The sequence below is a fragment of the Orycteropus afer genome, unplaced genomic scaffold, assembly GCF_000298275.1.
Source record: "Orycteropus afer afer isolate SDZICR_OR568_19922 unplaced genomic scaffold, OryAfe1.0 scaffold00007, whole genome shotgun sequence".
Taxonomy (NCBI): domain Eukaryota; kingdom Metazoa; phylum Chordata; class Mammalia; order Tubulidentata; family Orycteropodidae; genus Orycteropus; species Orycteropus afer.
In genome coordinates, this window is record NW_006921594.1 from 13,882,599 (window position 1) to 13,901,546 (window position 18,948).

General features: G+C 35.9%; 1 protein-coding gene across 1 annotated transcript in view; it reads left to right on the forward strand.

Annotated features, from left to right (window-relative positions):
* NAMPT (nicotinamide phosphoribosyltransferase) overlaps nucleotides 1-18,948 on the forward strand; it is a 54,170-nt gene that overhangs the window by 11,952 nt on the left and 23,270 nt on the right. Inside the window, exons 2-6 of the mRNA XM_007944436.2 lie at nucleotides 1,808-1,964; nucleotides 4,302-4,405; nucleotides 6,793-6,921; nucleotides 14,168-14,326; nucleotides 14,864-15,000. Of these exons, the coding sequence (XP_007942627.1) occupies nucleotides 1,808-1,964; nucleotides 4,302-4,405; nucleotides 6,793-6,921; nucleotides 14,168-14,326; nucleotides 14,864-15,000 (686 nt within the window). The remainder of the gene's footprint in view (nucleotides 1-1,807; nucleotides 1,965-4,301; nucleotides 4,406-6,792; nucleotides 6,922-14,167; nucleotides 14,327-14,863; nucleotides 15,001-18,948) is intronic.

Sequence of the window (18,948 nt, forward strand, 5' to 3'; positions counted from 1 at the left end):
GAATTATCTTCAGTAATATCTTACTTGCATGTGATATTAGTGATATTGTTCTATAATTTCTACATTCTGTGGGATCACCTTTCTTTGGTCATTTGTAAATTTTTTTTCTACCTCAATGTATTATTCATACTAAAGGAGTTGAAATTATAGATAGTAAACTGGACATTTTTATTTTGACATGAATTTTGGGTTTTAGATGTTGTCTTTTCCTGATTAGTTTCTTAAGTAGTTAAAGTAATAATCATTTAATATTTATTGCTAGGGTATCATTCACATGTATATTTGTATTGTCTTTGCATTTTAGTGAATTGGGTAGTAGCTTTGATTGCTTTGGATTTTGTATTAGCTATCTCAGTTAACTACTTAAATCTTAAAATTACAGTTGTACCAGTCCCTAGGTTCTAACTGACGTATACTTCTAGTTTTGATGAGGCTTCCCTACACCTTTAGGTTAGTGTCTAGATATCTTCATGTTCCTAAGCAAAACAGAAAGCTCCAACTCTCCTGCCTGAATAGTTATCTGACTGCATATTAACATAAAGATTCATGTCCGAGGTTATCTTTTAAGCAGCGTAAAAGTGCTATTTCTATAGGTTTGGGGAGATATGCTTCCATTATAAAGGAAACATGAAATTTTATATTTTAAATGTGTAGGTATTTTTGTTCCATCTATAGAGGACATTCCTTCAGAATAGAAATATATTCATTTTAAAAGTTTTGGGCTAAGCCAAGTTAGTTTAAGTTAAAACCAAGTTTTATTGGGGACTGAGATTGTGCAGCCAAATTAAAGGAAAAACTTTAGTTTTCCTGAGCTTGCGATCAGAGCTAAACAGGAAAATGATTTATGTTCACAGTGGTTATCCATGAAATTTGTTCTGCAAGGATTTGTTCCACCATTGCCCTGATTTACTCTGTATCTTAAATTTTTAAGGCATTGTTATTCCTACTCTTTGAACTGTGCAAATATATTTTATTCTTTCAGTTATTTTTTACTAGTAAAAATGTTTTAATGTGGTTAAACATTGAAATAAAATTCAAATTTAGTTAGCCCTAACTTTGTAGATTTTCTTTTTTAATTGAAAGAAAAGTAGATAGATTTTCAACATTGGTTCTCACCTAAGTTCATGGAAAAGAAATTTATGTAAGATCTCTTCCTAGTTTTAAACTCCTAAGGATCTGATGATACTGCATTTTGTAGGCATTTATTGACAATGAGGAGGTAATTTTAAAATAGGAACGATTACAAACCAAAATTTTTTCTGTTGCTCTTGCTTTCATTCAGGTTTTCATAGTGTCACTATGAAGGCTAGAAGGGGATCATTCTCAATACCTCATTATGCAAATGAGAAGTTATTGCCTACTGACTTAGTGAATGTACTGCATTTAGTCAGGAACAGTACCAAATTCTGCTGACTTCAGTCCATCCTTTTATAGTATATGTGTGCTCCAGTTTTCTCTCCTCTTTTGAACAAGAAACTGTTCCCCAAGACCAACTGAGATGAGATACCTTTCCCTCTATTTTATTTCAAGTGTCCAATTTATAGGCTTTGTACTTCTTTAAGTTCAGCATGTTTGTTTATAAAACTTAATACTCTGGTGTGGCTTTGCTTTTAAGATACAAAACTATTAAAATTATTTTAATAATTCAAGATAGTTGTTCTTTATTCTGTATAGCCAGGAAGCTAAGCTGATCAAAGGCAAGTAAAATGTAGTTTCTTTAGTTTTTAATTAATTTCAAGCCTTTCCTGTTGTGATTTACATTCTACACTTTTGATGTTTTCTAATCAAAGTATTTCTCTTCTTATAGGTTACTCACTATAAACAGTACCCACCCAACACAAGCAAAGTTTATTCCTACTTTGAATGCCGTGAAAAGAAGACAGAAAACTCCAAAGTAAGGAAGGTGAAATACGAGGAAACAGTATTTTATGGGTTGCAGTACATTCTTAATAAGTACTTAAAAGGTATTACTTTTCTTAGTACATTTAAAAACACTACTTTTATATACCTCTTCATAATTTTTCTCCTTTGTTATATTCTATTGTTTCAAGTACTTCTTGAATAGTCTAATTTTGATATTTAAGAATGGTAGTTTACTTAAGTGTAACTACTTTAGGAGTTCTTTGGGAAAAATTATTTTAACCTGTAAATTTGATTGCATTAAATATTATAATTCAGGGTCCATGTTTGATGCTCTACGTATCAGAACTCTCAGATTTTCTGAGATTGATAAATTTTGAAATAAGTTTAGATTTTCTAAGCCTAATCTGGTTAGGTAATAGACTTTATTCATTAATTGAAAGTGAAGGATTTATTATTGACCTGAGAACTCATTTTGAACTATAGTAGCAATTAGAATTAGACTATTTTTATACTCGTTAGTTTTACTTTAAAAGTTAATTTTTCAAAAGTACATATCACTGTGGACTTAGTCTCAAGTGCATTTTAAAGCAGAAAAATCCCCAAATTCATTTCTCTGGTTTTTTTAAAAAATCTATATTGTAATAGGATTTCTAAGGGGAAAGCATTTCCCATCATTTTATTCATGTTAGAAAATTTCATCTCTAACCTTTTCATATAAAAATAATCTCAGAATGGAATACAGATTAAGTTAAATTTTGAAGTGCAAATAATAGCCCCTTTCTATAGTTTTGTAGTTTTAACCAGACAGTTCAGAAATGTTAACACTATTGAAAACTTAGCTAGAAATCAAAAGTACTTCTGTGCAGCAAGACTAACCAAGATATTTTAAGTGTAATTAACTAGCTTATTTTATCTAGAGAAAGTTACTAAAGATTGATGTCACACTGTAATTCACTTCTACAGCTTAAAAACTTTGTAAGTTATTACTTATGAATTGTAGCTAAAATTTGATTGTCTAATATGAGGCAGTAGTATATAAATGTTTCCTTTGTAAACTGATTGAATCCTCACAACCATCCTTAAATAAGTAACTTTGCTATCATTATTCTCGTTTTAGAGATGAGATTTTAAAAATTACAGATTTACCAGCCTTAAAGACATCTTTTATTTTAATCATAAGGGGTACAGGTTTTTCCCCATTTAGCTCTACCATTGTACCTCTCCAGTATTTGAAAGGACCACAGTCACCATTTGGCTTCTCTAAATGCCTGTGAAGGGTGGCAGTCTCTCAAAAACAAGACAGAGGCCAATAGTTATGTTAGTGGATTACCAGATATTATCAGTGATACATGAAATGAGGAACTAACATATGTATGTAAGGATGGTTTCCTGTCTCGTGCCAAATATCATGCTAGGGGCTTCACGTGTACTGTCTAATTTAATTCCCACAGCAAATCTATGAAATTCATGTACTTATCCTTTGTTTTGTAGCTGAGTGTTAAAGAAGTTTCCCTAATCATCTACTTAAACCTAGGCATAAAGTTCCTATGTTTTGATTTGTTGAGGTAAACCTTGCTGATAGCTCAGTTGGCCTATACTATGAGCATTACATGAATAATGTGAAAGTTATGAATGGAAGAAATAATGAAAGGTGAAAAAGTTTACCTGAAAAATGTAAGAATTTGAGGTTTTGAATTACCTATAGTAAAGGCTTGAAAAAAACCAAAACCAGGCTCACTGCCGTTGAATCAAATACGACTCATAGCGACCCTCCTTGGGTTTCCAAGGCAGTGTCTCTATGGAAGTAGATTGCCCAGTCTTCTGAGGAATGGCTGATGGGTTTGAACTGCTGCCTTCTGGTTAGCAGTCAAATGCCTTAGGCACTGTGCCACCAGAGCTTACTTTCTCAAATTTAAGGAGCTCTGGTGGCATACTGGGTTCGGCTACTGACCAAAAGGTTGGCAGTTTGAACCTGCCAGCTTCTCTGCAGCAGAAAGATGTGGCAATCTGCTCTCTTAAAACTTTCAGGCTTAGAAACCCCCTGGGGCAGTTCCTACTCTGTCCTGTAGAGTCACTGTGAGTCCATTCAATAGCAGTGGGGATCTCCCACCCTTCAAATTTGAAGAATATATAATTTAATAAATATAGGAGAGATCACTAATATAAGTTAATTTACTGTGATTTCTAAGAGTATTCAGAATTTAATAAAAAAAAAATTTCTACTGCACATCTACTTTTAAAATAAGCAGTGGACATTTATGCTCAGTAAGTGGAAGTTGGAAGTGCTGATTGCTTTTCTGACTGTGCTGTTGACTCTGGGTGAGTTATTTAACCTCTTAATTCTTATATTTTCATCCACAGAATGGATGAAATAGCTAAGGACATTAAGTCCATGACAGTGCCTTTAGAAATGTGAACAAGAGATGTTATCATTTTAGGTAAAGTAGTGACCAAAGAGAAAATCCAGGAAGCCAAAGAGGTCTACAGAGAGCATTTCCAAGATGATGTCTTCAATGAAAAAGGATGGAACTACATCCTTGAGGTGAGAAATCATTTCAGGTTTAAGTTTTGCTTTTAGTTCAAAATATCTTGCAAAGGAATTTGAGTAGAATATTAGACTGTAATTACAACTCTCTTCTATTGTGACCTGAAAATGGCTGTTTTAGATATTCGTGTGAAAAGTTAATAGTAACATTTAATATATGTGTTTTCTGTGGCAAATCTAAGTAATTTGTTATAATATAAACAAATTGAAATAACTAGGATTTGCAGGAAAGGTGATTTTTCCATTTCTTTGAAGATACATTTTAGTTACAAAAGAGGACAGTTATTTGGCGGTTTAAATTTTAAGTCTTTTTCCTTGATAGTAAATTATCTAAGAAAATAAATGTTGTGAGTCTATCCCTACACAGTAATTCTGAGACATTTCCTTCACCAAATAGATAGAATGGTGCAGATCCATCTTTATCCCTTGTTGTACTGTAATGTTCATATGTAGCATGTTTTGTATCTAATGCTTGAACTTCTGGCCATCCAGAGACATGGAAATCAAACTATAAAAGTTGAATGTTTGCTGGTGGTTTTCTTTATTACAAACATAGATTGAGAATGTCATAGAAACTGTCACAGAAGCATGCTATTAAGTGTTAGTTGTCTTAAAAATGAAAGCTTTTTCCCTTTATAGACTATCAAACACAAAATAATTTAGAGTACTTTAACTCTCATGCCTACCTACTGAGTTTTACTTCTTGTTACTTATGAGCCGTTGAAGAAGTCAGCTAAGTTCTCTGTGCTACAGTTTTCCCATACGTTATATAGGGTTAGTAAAATTGGTTGACTAATTCCTATACTTGCCCCATCTTCCTTTTTTGTGCAATTTGAGGTAAGGATAGGATACAATAATAGATAAGTTAGGTGCTATGCTCAATATAATCCTCAGTGGCCAGAGTGATAAATCTTTTGATTATGTTTTCAAAGAATCTTAGCAGTTCGTAGGTTCTTTAGAGATAATCTTGTCTAACTCTGGTTTTATAAACAGAGTCTGAGACGCAAAAGTGTTAAGTGACTTGCCCAGGTCTCTCTGCTGATTCTCAGTCCAAGCCAGGATTTCTAAGGCAGTATTCTTTGTCATATCATGATGCCTCCAGTGCATCTCATTAAACAGATTTTTCTTTTATTTAATAATCTTATTCTGTATCTCCTAAATCAACTATTAAGATTCCTGAAACAATTTACCTTCCTTTAGCCAAAAGTTTGCCACAAATTTTAAAATTTTAGCTTTTTTTTTTTTTTTTTAATTCAAAAAAAAAAAGAAAGGAACATAAACTATCTGGTAATATACCCTGTAGCAAATACACACTCAGCCTAATTTTGGAGGGAATTGTTTCATTAATAAAAAGTCAGTTAAGTAAGAAAGACTTGGGTATTGATTGCCAAGGTGTTGGCAAGTATATAATTATGATTGACCCATCTCATGGTTTCAAGTCCACTAACAGAATAAAAAACAGACACACTCATTGCTATCTACTCGATTCTGAGTCATAGCAACCCTCCAGGACAGAGTAGAACTTGCCCCATAACATTTCCAAGGCTTTCTGGAAGCAGACTGCTATATCAGTCTTCTGCAGAGTAGCTGGTGGGTTCAAAGCACCGATCTTTCAGTTAGCAGTCAAGCACTTAACCACTATGCCACAGAATAAAAGGAAGTCCTATTTAAGGTTCTTAGGAGCTCTGGTAGCATAGTGCCTAAAGCACTTGACTGCTAACCAGAAGGCTGGCGGTTCAAACCCACCAGCCACTCCTCGGAAGGAAGATGGGGCAATCTACTTCCATAGTGATACTGCCTCAGAAACCCAAGGAGGGGTCGCTATGAATCCGGTCCAACTTAATGGCATATAACAACAACATTTAAGGTTCTTGGCAAAGCAAAAAGTAGCAGGGATTTCTCTTGTGTTTTTGGTCTGTTTTGTTCTTGAATAGCAATCCCTTCCTTTATCTTATCAGTTTAAATTTGGCCTTTCTTTCATAAAAATGGCCTATTTAAAAGGAAGATAGTGTTCTTAAAATATGTTAGATTAAACTCATCCCTTTTTTTTTCTGAGAAGGGGAAGAAACTTTTTCTTAGATCAGTTTGAAATTATTTCCGTCTTCTAGTGATACATGCTTTTAGCAGAAGCACTTTCACAGCATAAAATTTAAAAATTAGTATCAGTCTTAAACTGTTAATAATTTTAGCTAATTTTATTTTAGGAGGATAAGGATATTCTGACTAAATTACTAACAATATTATAACATCTACAATTACAGTTTCAGTGACCAAACTTTTCTATGACAGTAAAATTAGCACCTATAAAATATAAAGAACCTTATTAAAACAAGTAGCAGAGTATACTGTGTTGAATAAATAAATTCATTATTGTCTCCCACCAGAAATATGATGGGCATCTTCCAATAGAAGTAAAAGCTGTTCCCGAGGGCTCTGTCATTCCCAGAGGAAATGTTCTCTTCACAGTAGAAAACACAGATCCAGAGTGTTATTGGCTTACAAATTGGATTGAGGTAAAAAAAATTATTTAAAAATTACTCTTATTAAATATTAATTGAAGATGTAAAGACCACTGAACTGGGATTCTAGTTTAGAATTTGCTAATAATGAAACTGTTATAATAATGGCACAGTGACTAAGCTCTTGGCTGCTAACCAAAAGGTCAGTGGTTCAAACTACCAGACACTCTATGGAATAAAGGTGTGGCAGTCTGCTTCTGTAAAGATTTCAGCCTTGGAAACCCTGTGGAGCAGTTCTACTCTGTCCTATAGGGTTGCTCTGAGTGATAATTCAATTTGACCCCAACAGGGTAATGTCTTATAATTTACTTAACTTTTCCAGGCCTCAATTTCCTTATCTATGAAAAGACAGTTGGAAATAATTTTAAGGTTCCTTCCAGTGAAATCTAATGTTATGAAATTTGTTCTAAATCAAATTAGTGCAGATTACTACTTTTCAAGCCGATTTGGCTTCCATTTTATTTGTTGCAATCCTAAATGTTAAAATTGTCTTAGAACAAAATTAGAAAAAAAAGCACGGGTAAGTTTTTAGTAATTTAAGACATTTTGTGGATATTCTATTCCAGTTGGACTAAAGAAATTTTGTTCTAACTTTTAATAATTAATTTCTTCAGCTTTATCTAATAAATTTAGGCCCTGGATTTGGTCACCTGATATGTTTCCACCTCTCAGCTAAATATAGTCAGGACTCATTTGTATTATTTAATTTCTAAGCCTGAAAGTAAGAGGGTACATTATAGGCTCTGGGTTTATTACAAACTTTTTTTATTTTCCTTGCATCAGTATCTGAGCAGTCATACTTTTTCATATGATTGAAGTTTTGATACTAATAATTTGTTTAGCTTCTCAACAGTTGGAGATTTTCTCTATAAGAGGAAATACCCTAGAAAGTAACTATAGGAAAACCACCTTACTATCTGAGACATGTTTACTTAGGGCTGATAACGGATTCTTATCAATTTGTTGGTTAAACTAATTTGTTACATGGTAAAATAACAAATTGAAGTTCATTATAAAGACAGGAAAAATCATTGAAAAAGAGGTCCAGGAATATATTTGAAATAATTTTTTGCTCATTTAACAGGTTGTTAACCTTCTGAGTAGACAGTGGATGAGCCATTAACTAATAATAGGTTAATAAGCACATCAGAGAAAGTGTGCAATTGATTAAAATAAATATTTAAGTAATCTTCTGATGAGGTGTTGACTCAAAGTGAAAGAAAATGTATCATACTAGTTTTTGTAACAAGCTTTTGTGGTATTTCTACTAGTAAGTATTGATTTTGAAGCCATGATGTTATATAACACAAGTGTAAAAACCACATCATCTAATCTAGCCTTCTATCTAAAATGCCAAAAGATCCCAAACAGATAAATCACCCTATAAAAATCACGAACTATGGATAATCTTTTCGCTTTTCTTTTTTTATGTTTTCTAATTGGGGATTTAGTCAATAAGCACCATCCCTTTGTCTAGTTGAACTTCCCTAAAGCAGTTATTTATGGAAATAGGGAACTAGTTATCATTCCACCTTGCATCATGTAAGTTTTTCTTTATCTTCTTCTACTCAAACCAAATCAAACTCGCTGCCATTGAGTTGATTCTGACTCATAGTGACCCCCAGGTCGTAAATCATTATGCAAGTAGATTGCCTCATCTTCCTTCCACGGAGCAGCTGGTGGGTTTGAACCACCAACTTTTTAGTGAGCAGGCAAATGCCTTAGGCACTGCACCACTAGAGCTCCTTCCTCTTCTACTAGCCCTTTAAAAAATATTTCAGAGAACCTATTAATAAACATTATTTTTGGTCTATTTCAGTAAGAAATCACGAAATAAAAAATATACTAGACATATTAAGAGTGATGTTGTTGTTGTTGTTATGTGCCGTCAAGTCAGACCCGACTCACAACAACCCCTTCTTGGGTTTTCCAGGAGGTAGCACTACAGAAGTAGATTGCCCAACCTTCCTTCCAAGGAGTGGCTGGTGGGTTTGCCAGCCTTCTGGTTAGCAGTCAAGTGCCTTAGGCACTATGCTACCAGAGCTCCCTATTAGAGTGATAGCTTATTAGCAAATATGTAAATACTATCCTTTTTAATTAAAATATTATTAAACATAAAATCCAGTAAATGAGACTGTTAGATTTTATATAAAGAATGTTACATAATCCCTTGTTTTTTTGTTGTTTGTAACCCAAAACAACTTATATCAACTTTACTTTTTAGTCTACTAACATAAAAAAGAAAACCATTTGATACTGAGTCAATTCTAACTCATGACAACCTCGTGTGTGTGTCACGGTAGAACTGTTCTACGTAGCCCTTTCTTCTAAGGCGATTCTGGGTGGACTCCAGCCACCAACCTTTCAGTTAGCAGATGGGCACTTAACCGTTGTGTCACCTGTGAACGTCTCTACTGATAGATCATGTTTTAAATAAAGTCAGTCCTAGGTAGGTATTTTTATTAAAGGCATAAGAATTTAGGGTCTGATACTACCCGACATTGTAGTTCCTTAAATATCCTATGTTGTTACTGGTTTTCCAGTTGTGTTTACTTTGAATATGCTGTCTCCAGGATAGATTTCTTCATAGTTACTTTGTTTCTTCTGTTGAGAGTTTTTTTGGAGGAGTGGAGAAGATTCATCCTACCCTTATCAGTCCCTAATCCTTAATTTAAAGAGCCCTGGTGGCATGATGGTTAAGCACTCAGCTGCAAACTAAAAGGTTGGTTGGTTGGTGGTGCAAAACCCACACAGGTGGCTCCATGGGAGAAGGGCCTGGTGACCTGCTCCTGTAAAGACTATAGCCTAGAAAACCATGTGGAGCAGGTCTGCTCTGTCGCATGGAGTCGCTATAAGTTGAAATAGACTGGAGGGCACACAACAACAGTCCTAAGTGACCGCCTTGTATGAGCATTCTGTTACCCAACCAGACAGACTTGTTTTTTACAATCTTGAAAATGGTCTTTGGACAGCTCTTAATTTCAAACATTTTAAATAGTAGTACTAAATAATATTCTTCCAGTTTTCTCTCTTACTTTATACTCAGAAGTTATTAGTAACTATTCTTTGATTGTTATTCACCAGGTAGTAGTACACTGAATTTTAATACCCACTACAATTTTGAATTGTTTGATCAATTTGAATATTAATTAGTGTTAGAAGAAACCTTGCCCTCTAATCAGATTTCAAAGCATGTTTTGTGAGCCACTAGGAGTTTTACAGGGAGCTCTGGTAGCATAGTGCCTAAGGCACTTGACTGATAGCCAGAAGGCTGGCGGTTCAAACCCACCAGCCACTCCTCAGAAAGAAGATGGGGCAATCTACTTCCATAGTGATACTCCCTTGGAAACCCAAAGAGGGGTCACAGTGAGTCAGGTCCAACTCGACGGCACATAACAACAACAACAAGGAGTTTTACAAGTGTCTCGGGCTTATCAAGGGGCTGAAGAGTAAGCATATTGGGCTAAATTTACCCCTCTCCTACCAAAAAACAAAATCTTTCTGCTATTGAAAAGAAAGCACGAGTTTAAAAAACCATTACATTAATTAAATGCCCATATTTTACAGATGAGGAAATTGAGCCCTGAGAGAGAAATGGACTGTTTAACAGAGTGGGTCCATTGCCCTTTCTGTCCAACAGTTTCTCATTCTTTAAAATTCCATATCATGCATATTAACGTTAAAATAAACACTTCTGTGAAATTTGCAGGTTCATTTGCTGGCGTTTTTATTTTGATTTGTGTGGGCAAATTTGGATTAATCCAAACTAATTTGCCTTTTCTTTTTCCCTTTACTTAACACCTACAGTGATCTTTTTCAAAGGAGAGTGATTTTATTAAGTATAAATTAAGCTGATTTTGTTGAACTGTGGAAAGGAAATGATGGTATGAAGGATCACTGTGTCTGATAGTTATTTCTCTCCTTCCATGGCATTTTTCAAGGGGTATGGTCTTCTACCTTCATAATGTAGCAAGAAATTTTTACATTTTGTTTCATATCTTTCTTATACTCCTAGATAATAACAATATATGAGTTGAATTGAAATGTGAAAGTTGATTGAATTCAATTCAGCCAGCAAATCTTGATTGAATACCGGTTATATACAAAAAAATACTGAGCATGAATTTAGAGTGATATGACTAGGCTTTGGGGTGAGAGGCAGTTCATTCTTTAGGTGTTGTTTTTTAAAATAATTTTTTGGGATTTGAGTGAAAGTTTACAGAGCAAATTGGTTTTCCAGTTCATACACATTTTGTTTCATGACATTCATCCCCACAATGTAATAGCACTCTTCCCACTTCCGCCCAGTGTTTACCATTTCCCTTCATCCTTCTTTCCTCTTTCTTCCTGCCTAGTAAGCTTTACCCTGAGCAAATGATGCCCTTTTGATGTCATTTGGTTGGTTGCTTTAGGGAGTGCATACTTCCCTAATGTTTTTGTTCACCTTATAGGCCTGTCTATTGTTTGGCTAAAAGTTGAGCCACACGTAAAATCAGTTCCAGGCTTGAAGGGTAGGGGCACTTCATTCGTAACTAACCACTAATGTAAGTAAAAGTTAGTGCTGACTTGGTTTAAAAATAAACAAAAAACCAAACTCACTGCCATCGAGTCAGATCCAACTCATAGTGACCCCTCCTTGGGTTTCTGAGGCGGTATCTCCATGGAAGTAGATTGCCCAGCCTTCCTTCTGAAGAGTGGCTGGTGGGTTTGAACCACCAGCCTTCTGGTTAGCAGTCAAATGCCTTAAGTTAATTCAGTCTAAGGAATCATGAAATGGAAAAAAAATAAGCTTTACTAAAGGGGAAGAGTTTTTGAGGAAATAGCATAGTGCTCTTGGAATGGCAAATAACCTGATGGAGACTGCAGCATATACATAAAAAATGTAGATAAACCTTTAGATGGTAGGCAGATAAAGATTATGGAAGGCCTTAAATTCTCTATTAATTAGTTTTTTTCCCCATTATGGATAGCTAGTACAGGCTTTTGAAAAACAAAATCTAAATAAAACTTGTTTTAGAAAAATAATTTATGGTAGTATGAATAGTAAGTCATAGAAGCTAAAGATTAAAGGTAGGGTAATCGCTGACTATATCAAGGACTGCTGGAAGAACAAACAAATCTGTCTTGGAAGAAGTACAGCCATAATGCTCCTTAGAAGCAAGAATGGTGAGACTTCGTCTCATGTACTTTGGGCATGTTATGAGGAGGGACCAGTCCCTGGAGAAGCACAGTTTGCATGCTTTGTAAAGTAGAGCGGCAGCAAAAGAGAAGATGACCTTCAATCAGATGGATTGACACAGTGTCTGTAACAGTGAGTTTGGACATAGCAATGATTGTGAAGTGACACAGCACCGCGCAGCGTTTCGTTCTGTCGTGCGCAGTATTTCGTTATATTATGCATAGGGTTACTATGATTTGGAACCACCTTGACGGCACCTAACAGCAACAACAATCATGGAACATTGGCAGTGGGATGGAAAAGAATAATTTCAGACACAAAATGGTCAGAGATTGGAGGTGATTAGAATATAAGTCCGGAGTTGCATTAATTTTCTATTGTATAACAAACTACCCCAAAACCTAGTGACCTAAAACAGGTATTATTTCCCATGATTTTGTGATTGACTGGATAGTCCTCTGCTGGTCTTGCTTGGGCTTGTGCAGCTGTATTCTCCTGGGGCGGGGCAGTCTAATGTGGTTCATTTCCACGTCTGGAGCTATGAGGCTTCTCCCAGCTTTGCCTTGTTTACAGCATGGTAGTCCAAGGGTTCTAATAGGACAAGTATAGAAGCTACAAGGCCTTTTGAAACTGAGGCTTTTACGTCAGTGTTTTCCCCTGCCACGTTCTCTTGGTCAAAAGCAAGTCATAAGGAAATAAGAAAGAAGGTCATACCAGAGTAGGATGAATCTTTCTTCCAGAACTATGAGACAATAAATTTGTTCTTAAATCCCATCCCCCTCCCCCGAAAAAAAAGTCATAAAAGCAAACCAGATTCCTATTTTCTTGACGGGCAGAGCTGCAAAACATCTGAAGCCATATTTAATCGATCATAGGTGTCTAATGCTATAGTTTTTATAATTTTTTAAGGTGACCAAATTGGGAAATCCAAGATTAAATAGCCTTTTTATTTGCTTTTACCTTTTTTGTTGATTGATTACTTAGCTGATGTTCATTAAAACTTGTTCTGTAAAATTTAATTAAGAAATTATTTTTTGGTTCATCTCAGACATTGTTGTCATCTAGCAGCTCTTTCAAAAACAGATTTGATACCACTTCCAATAACATTATCTGGCTCATAAAACAGAAAATTATGATACTGGACTTGAGAAGAAAGTGAATTCTCAAGCCATTAAATTAATATAGTTGTTGTGGTTATGCACGCAACAAACTTTCTTTGGAGTTTCTGGCAGCCCAGGAACAAAGGGGAAACCAAGATCCACTTCTTATCAGAAAATAGGAATCTAGCTATGAATGCTCCATTTCCTCACTTAGGAACTCATGTGGTACACAGTGTGGAACAAAATGAACAATGACCTTGCAGTTTTATTGCAAATTCTGAAACATTTCATTTGGTTTTCTTACCACCTTTGATAAAAAGCTAAGGGCATAAATTAAAGCATTTTTATATTGGTAAGCTAAAGTATCTCAAATATGGAACCTCCCAGTAGTCATACTGTTGTTGTTGTTGTTCTATGCCATCGAGTCACACCTGACTCATAGCGACCCCTCCTTGGGTTTCAGAGGCAGTATCACTACGGAAGTAGATTGCCCTATCTTCCTTCCGAAGTAGTCATAATAGATCTAAGGAAAATACAGATTTCCTAGAGCAGTAAATGACTAATATATTAAGACTTCTCTATACAAGGTGTAGTCCACAGACAGTGTTAGTCCATAATCTATTAGTTACAGGTTCACATTGAGTCAAATTTAGAAATTGAAGGTAAGTATTTAGAAACTTTTATGGCTGTTTGACATTGCCTTAACCAACACGTGAGTGTATTTATAAAATTTCTATGAAGAACCTGATGTGCTTATCTTTGTGTTGTTCATTTGAGAGCTGAGCTATGCGCTATATCTGGAATGTACATAGTAGGCATCCTTCTGTACAATTGGAAAGTCTAATAGGGATTTCTAGTAGTATGAAAGTCCAGGACATACCTTCAGAGATAGTTAAGATTGTCCTCAGAAAGAACCTAGTACTTTTTGTGTTAATACTTGTGGTTCATTCCGTTACTACAGACAATTCTTGTTCAGTCTTGGTATCCAATCACAGTGGCCACAAATTCAAGGGAACAGAAGAAAATATTGGCCAAATATTTGTTAGAAACTTCTGGTAACTTAGATGGTCTGGAATACAAGCTGCATGATTTTGGCTACAGAGGAGTCTCTTCCCAAGAGGTAAGAAATTGTGACATGAACCTCATTTACTAAAGCATGAATTAGATTATCACCATTAACTCCACAGAAGTTGTTCTAAGTAAACCACGTTTGTGGAATTCCAGAGGCTCAGTCAACAGATATATATTAAACAACTACTATGTGTCAACTTTTGTTCAAGTTATATGGGATATAGCCTTCAACAAAATAGTCTACCCTTTATGTAGTAAATAGATACATAAACAGATAGACACCCACACAATAAATACATCAGATGTTAGAAAACACTATAGACAAGCACCAGCCAAGGTAAGGGAATAGAAGGTGATGGGAATTGGGGTATAAATAGATCCCCTTGAGGAGGTAACATTTGAGACCTTAAATATTTATGAAAAACCTGAATCTTTGTTATAAGGAAGCTTTATCTCTGATGGTAGTTAAATTTCTCTCTAAGAAAAGCTGAAGAAAATAAATCCTTTGGGAGCTGTGCTACAAATATCTCAATTATGGACTCTTCTTTTTTGGATATGTTTTTTTTGCTTATGGTTTATTTTCCAGACTGCTGGCATAGGAGCCTCTGCACATTTGGTTAACTTCAAAGGAACAGATACAGTAGCAGGAATTGCTTTAATTAAAAAATACTATGGAACAAAAGACCCTGTTCCAGGCTATTCTGTTCCAGCAGCAGAACACAGGTAAATCTGAGTTTTTTCATCCTGCTAATACCTGATTGTTTTTTTCACTCTTGCTTTTGTAATTCAGTGATATTTTGCTTAACTGTAAAAGCCCGTACTACAGTAAAACTTCATGACCTTAAGTAATACAGATTTGGAATTTGTGTAAAGATTAGTATCAGGAAGTGTTGAGAAGTTTTAACAGTCTGAATAGAAAGTGTTTTTTGCAACTGCTGTGCTGCTGTGGACAGATACGCTGTATTCATCATTAAATTACATCTAGGAACACTTGCTATAAAAAGTCATTTTTTTCCTTTCCCTGCTGTTGTACATGATCTTGCCTGTCTTCATGCTGGAAAGAGTCATCTGGACATAGTATTCTCAAAAGGGCTTGTAGATAAACAAGCCCTTTTGATGAAAGAAAAAATGTAAAGATTCTACCTAAAAGCATCTTTATCTGCTTTTACTAACCATCTGAAATTAAATTAGAAGGAAATTATAATACAAGTTGTAAGCTATTATGGTCCTAGAGTTAACTTTATTGAAAATCAGTGGGATTTTTAAATGTATATCAACAATCCCCCAGTAAAGATTTACTGTGATCAAATTAGGAATGGATATTAAATTCTAATGCATGAAAACTGCAGGGTGCTAAAACCAGCAGCAAGTTTAGAATAAAGCTGATTTTTTAAATTATTATTTGATGCATATTAATTGACCTGCTTTCATATGCAAGCCAGTCTGTTATATGCTACAAGGAATAGAGAGATTTAAAAAAAAAAAAGATCCTGTCCTTGGGATAAAAATAGTATGTTGGTAACATTCTACTTTGTTGATTAAGTACTTTGAAAGAGGTCCAATTAAAGTGCTATATAGTGCAAAGAAAGGAAAGGAAGAATCATATTCTACTGGCAAGATCAAGAAAGGTTTTATGTGGAGAGTTTCTGAGTAAATGTGCGTCTACCATGTGTTAGGCATTGTGACTGTAAAAATGGTGCGGCAGAGGTATCTGACCACCTCTAACACACAAGAAGGAGAGAGAATCACCATCAACATCAGTCCAAGGCTGATACCTATGAAGGAGAGGTCAGACAGACCTCCACTTACCATCCTTTTTAACAATTCTGACACCAGCCATCCCTCCCATGGTACTGTGTATTATTCTGTTGAGTTCAATAATTAATTGTAATGGCCATGCAGAACTCACAGACAGTACTCACAATTAGCAGGTTTATTAGGGAACTGACAGGTTATAATTCATGATCAGAAACAACTCAGGATAGTTATTTGATCAGTATAGCCTCTTTCTGCTGTGCTTGCAGGCAGGCCTCTCTCTGGCCCTCAGCCCCACAGGCCCCTTGGGCTGGTTGGGCCAGCCTAGCCTCAGCCCTGCTCAGGCAACTGTGACAAAGCTCTTTAGCTCTGCCAGTAAATGCCCAGAGGCATCCCACTCTACCAGTAAACCTTAGCCCAAAGGTGTTCAGCTCTCTCACTGTGTGGGTGAGTGAACCTAGCTCTGCCAAGTGGCCAGAGGCACCCTACTCTACCAGCAAGCTTCCTGCCTAAAGGTACTCGGCTCTCTAGCTCTGTGGGCCAGGAAGCCCACCACACTATTTCTTTCCAGTCCACTTGTACTGCCTCTGCTGCTGCCATTTCTCTGCCACTGCTTCTCGCTGTCTTTAGCCTTCTCCAGTGTTACAGTCTCTCTATGGCTCCTTGGTCTAGGAGATTCTCATCACAGGAGCTCCAGGTCCAAAGGACGTGCTCCACTTCTGCCTCTTCTTCTTGGTGATAGTGGTTCACCCCTTTTCACCTCTAGGATGGCTCACTTTAAGTTTAGTGAGATTAACAAAACTGACTCATGCTCTTGTTAGAATTCCATATTCTTTCTTTGCATGGTCCCACCCCCACAAGGGTGCCATACACCTTATTTGCATTATTAGCAAGCTGTCCAATCCTGTTGGTGGATCACAAGAAGCTTATTTGTATTATCCCACCCAATTACGTGGTGTGTGGTACAAGACCATGACGAAAAAGGCCATATAAAAGTGACCTATCATACCACATGCTGAAAGAGCATAAATGAAAGAAAATGCAAATGTGTATGGGGAATGAGAGCCGAAATAGATTTTGTAGAAAACCTGGATAGACTGGAAAAACAGATTTGTAAGGGCCCTCAAATTAATTTTGATACTGAATGTTGATGTGTACACAGTATGCTTGATTATTCTTAATTAGCCATCTTCAAATAACAGGCATTGGAGTTTTTGAGCAAAGAGATGATGTCATGAAGTATTTTAGGATGATTATTTTGATAACAGGCTGTCCTGTGGAGTGGATAAAGGAGACACCAGAAGTTAGGAAACGTCACAGAAAGACTATTACAGTGGTCTTGGGAGATGAGATGAGGTCCAGAATCAGATGGCTGAGTTAATAGAAAAAATGGATACACTGAGCAACAACCTGCGATAAAATTGTAACCTGGGGTCTTGAATCAGGGCTCAGGGGAGAGTAGATTTAGCTAAACATTTATGAGCATTGCTGTCTTAGTAGGGCCTTCTTGAACACCTTTACATGCATGTTTCAAGCCCGGTTAACTGGAGAAATAAGAGTGTCATTAACAACAACAGGTTTTAGGATTAGAGTATTGATTTTGGACCTAGATGTACAACACCCTTTGATTGAAAAGTTAATGCAATATGCATGTATTAGAGTCTTCATTGATAGTTTGAAGGTGATATCACCAGTCAACAAACAAACAAAAAACTCAAACTCACTGTCATTGAGTCAGTTTCAACTTGTAGCGATTCATCCTTAGGTTTCCAAGGCGTTATGTCTGTGGAAGTAGATTGTCCAGTCTTCCTTCTGAGGAGTGGCTGGTGGGTTTGGCCTACCATCCTTCTGGTTAGTAGTCAAATGCCTTAGGCACTACACCACCAGAATAGTAAATCTGAGAATAACAATAATATTGTTGTTAGAGCTTTTGTGTTAAAAAGGAGATGGACACACAGAGTGAAAATCCATTTTCTTTTTTACAGGCTGATGATATTTACCACTTTTGTAAATTTGACTCCTTAAGATAATAAATATTTTAGGTGTTTTTATATATTGTTGTTGTTGTTATGTGTTGTCGAGTTGGACCCGACTCATAGCGACCCCTCCTTGGGTTTCCGAGGCAGTATCACTACAGAAGCAGATTGCCCCATCTTCCTTCAGAGGAGTGGCTGGTGGGTTTGAACTGCCAGCCTTCTGGTCAGCAGTCCAGTGCCTTAGGCACAGTCTTTCAAACGAAGAGCACTGGACTGAGAGCCGGGAAACCTGGCAGACCTTACAGCGTGGCATACTTGTCTGTCCTTCGGTTTCATCCAGCCAAACAGAAGGAGGAGCTGAAAATTTACACCTATAGCATCAGGAGTATCATTGAGGATAAATGAGCTAACATGTAAAAAATAACTTTTAAAATAAGAAAACTATGAATTTGCCATTATTAAAAATAGGAATATTTTCTTAAAGAATGTATGAATCTGGACTTAGAAATGTTCAACTACTTTCTCCTTTAAACTTTTTGGAAAAGTATAAATTTAATTTGATGCTTAAAATTGTGACAGTAACACGGGTGGAATTCATTTAATAACATTTGATTATCTATATATAACAAATACTATACTAAAAGAATGAGAAGTTTGATGGACAAGTCAGTCAAATAAACCACAATTTCTGAGTAAGATAAAGCATAAGCGTTAGGATGAGATTATGGCAAAGTATCTATGATGTGATGCGATGAAGATACTCAACAAAATGCATCTGGAGCTCAAAAAAAAAAAAAAAACCCGGACTAAAGTACAGATTTTTGGAAACCATCACCACAAGGGTATTTTTAGAAAGCTTTGAGTGTGTTTCACACAAGGAGGCATGTTGAGGGAGGAAGTGCCTGGGTCAGAGCCCCAAGGAATATCTGACACTTGACAT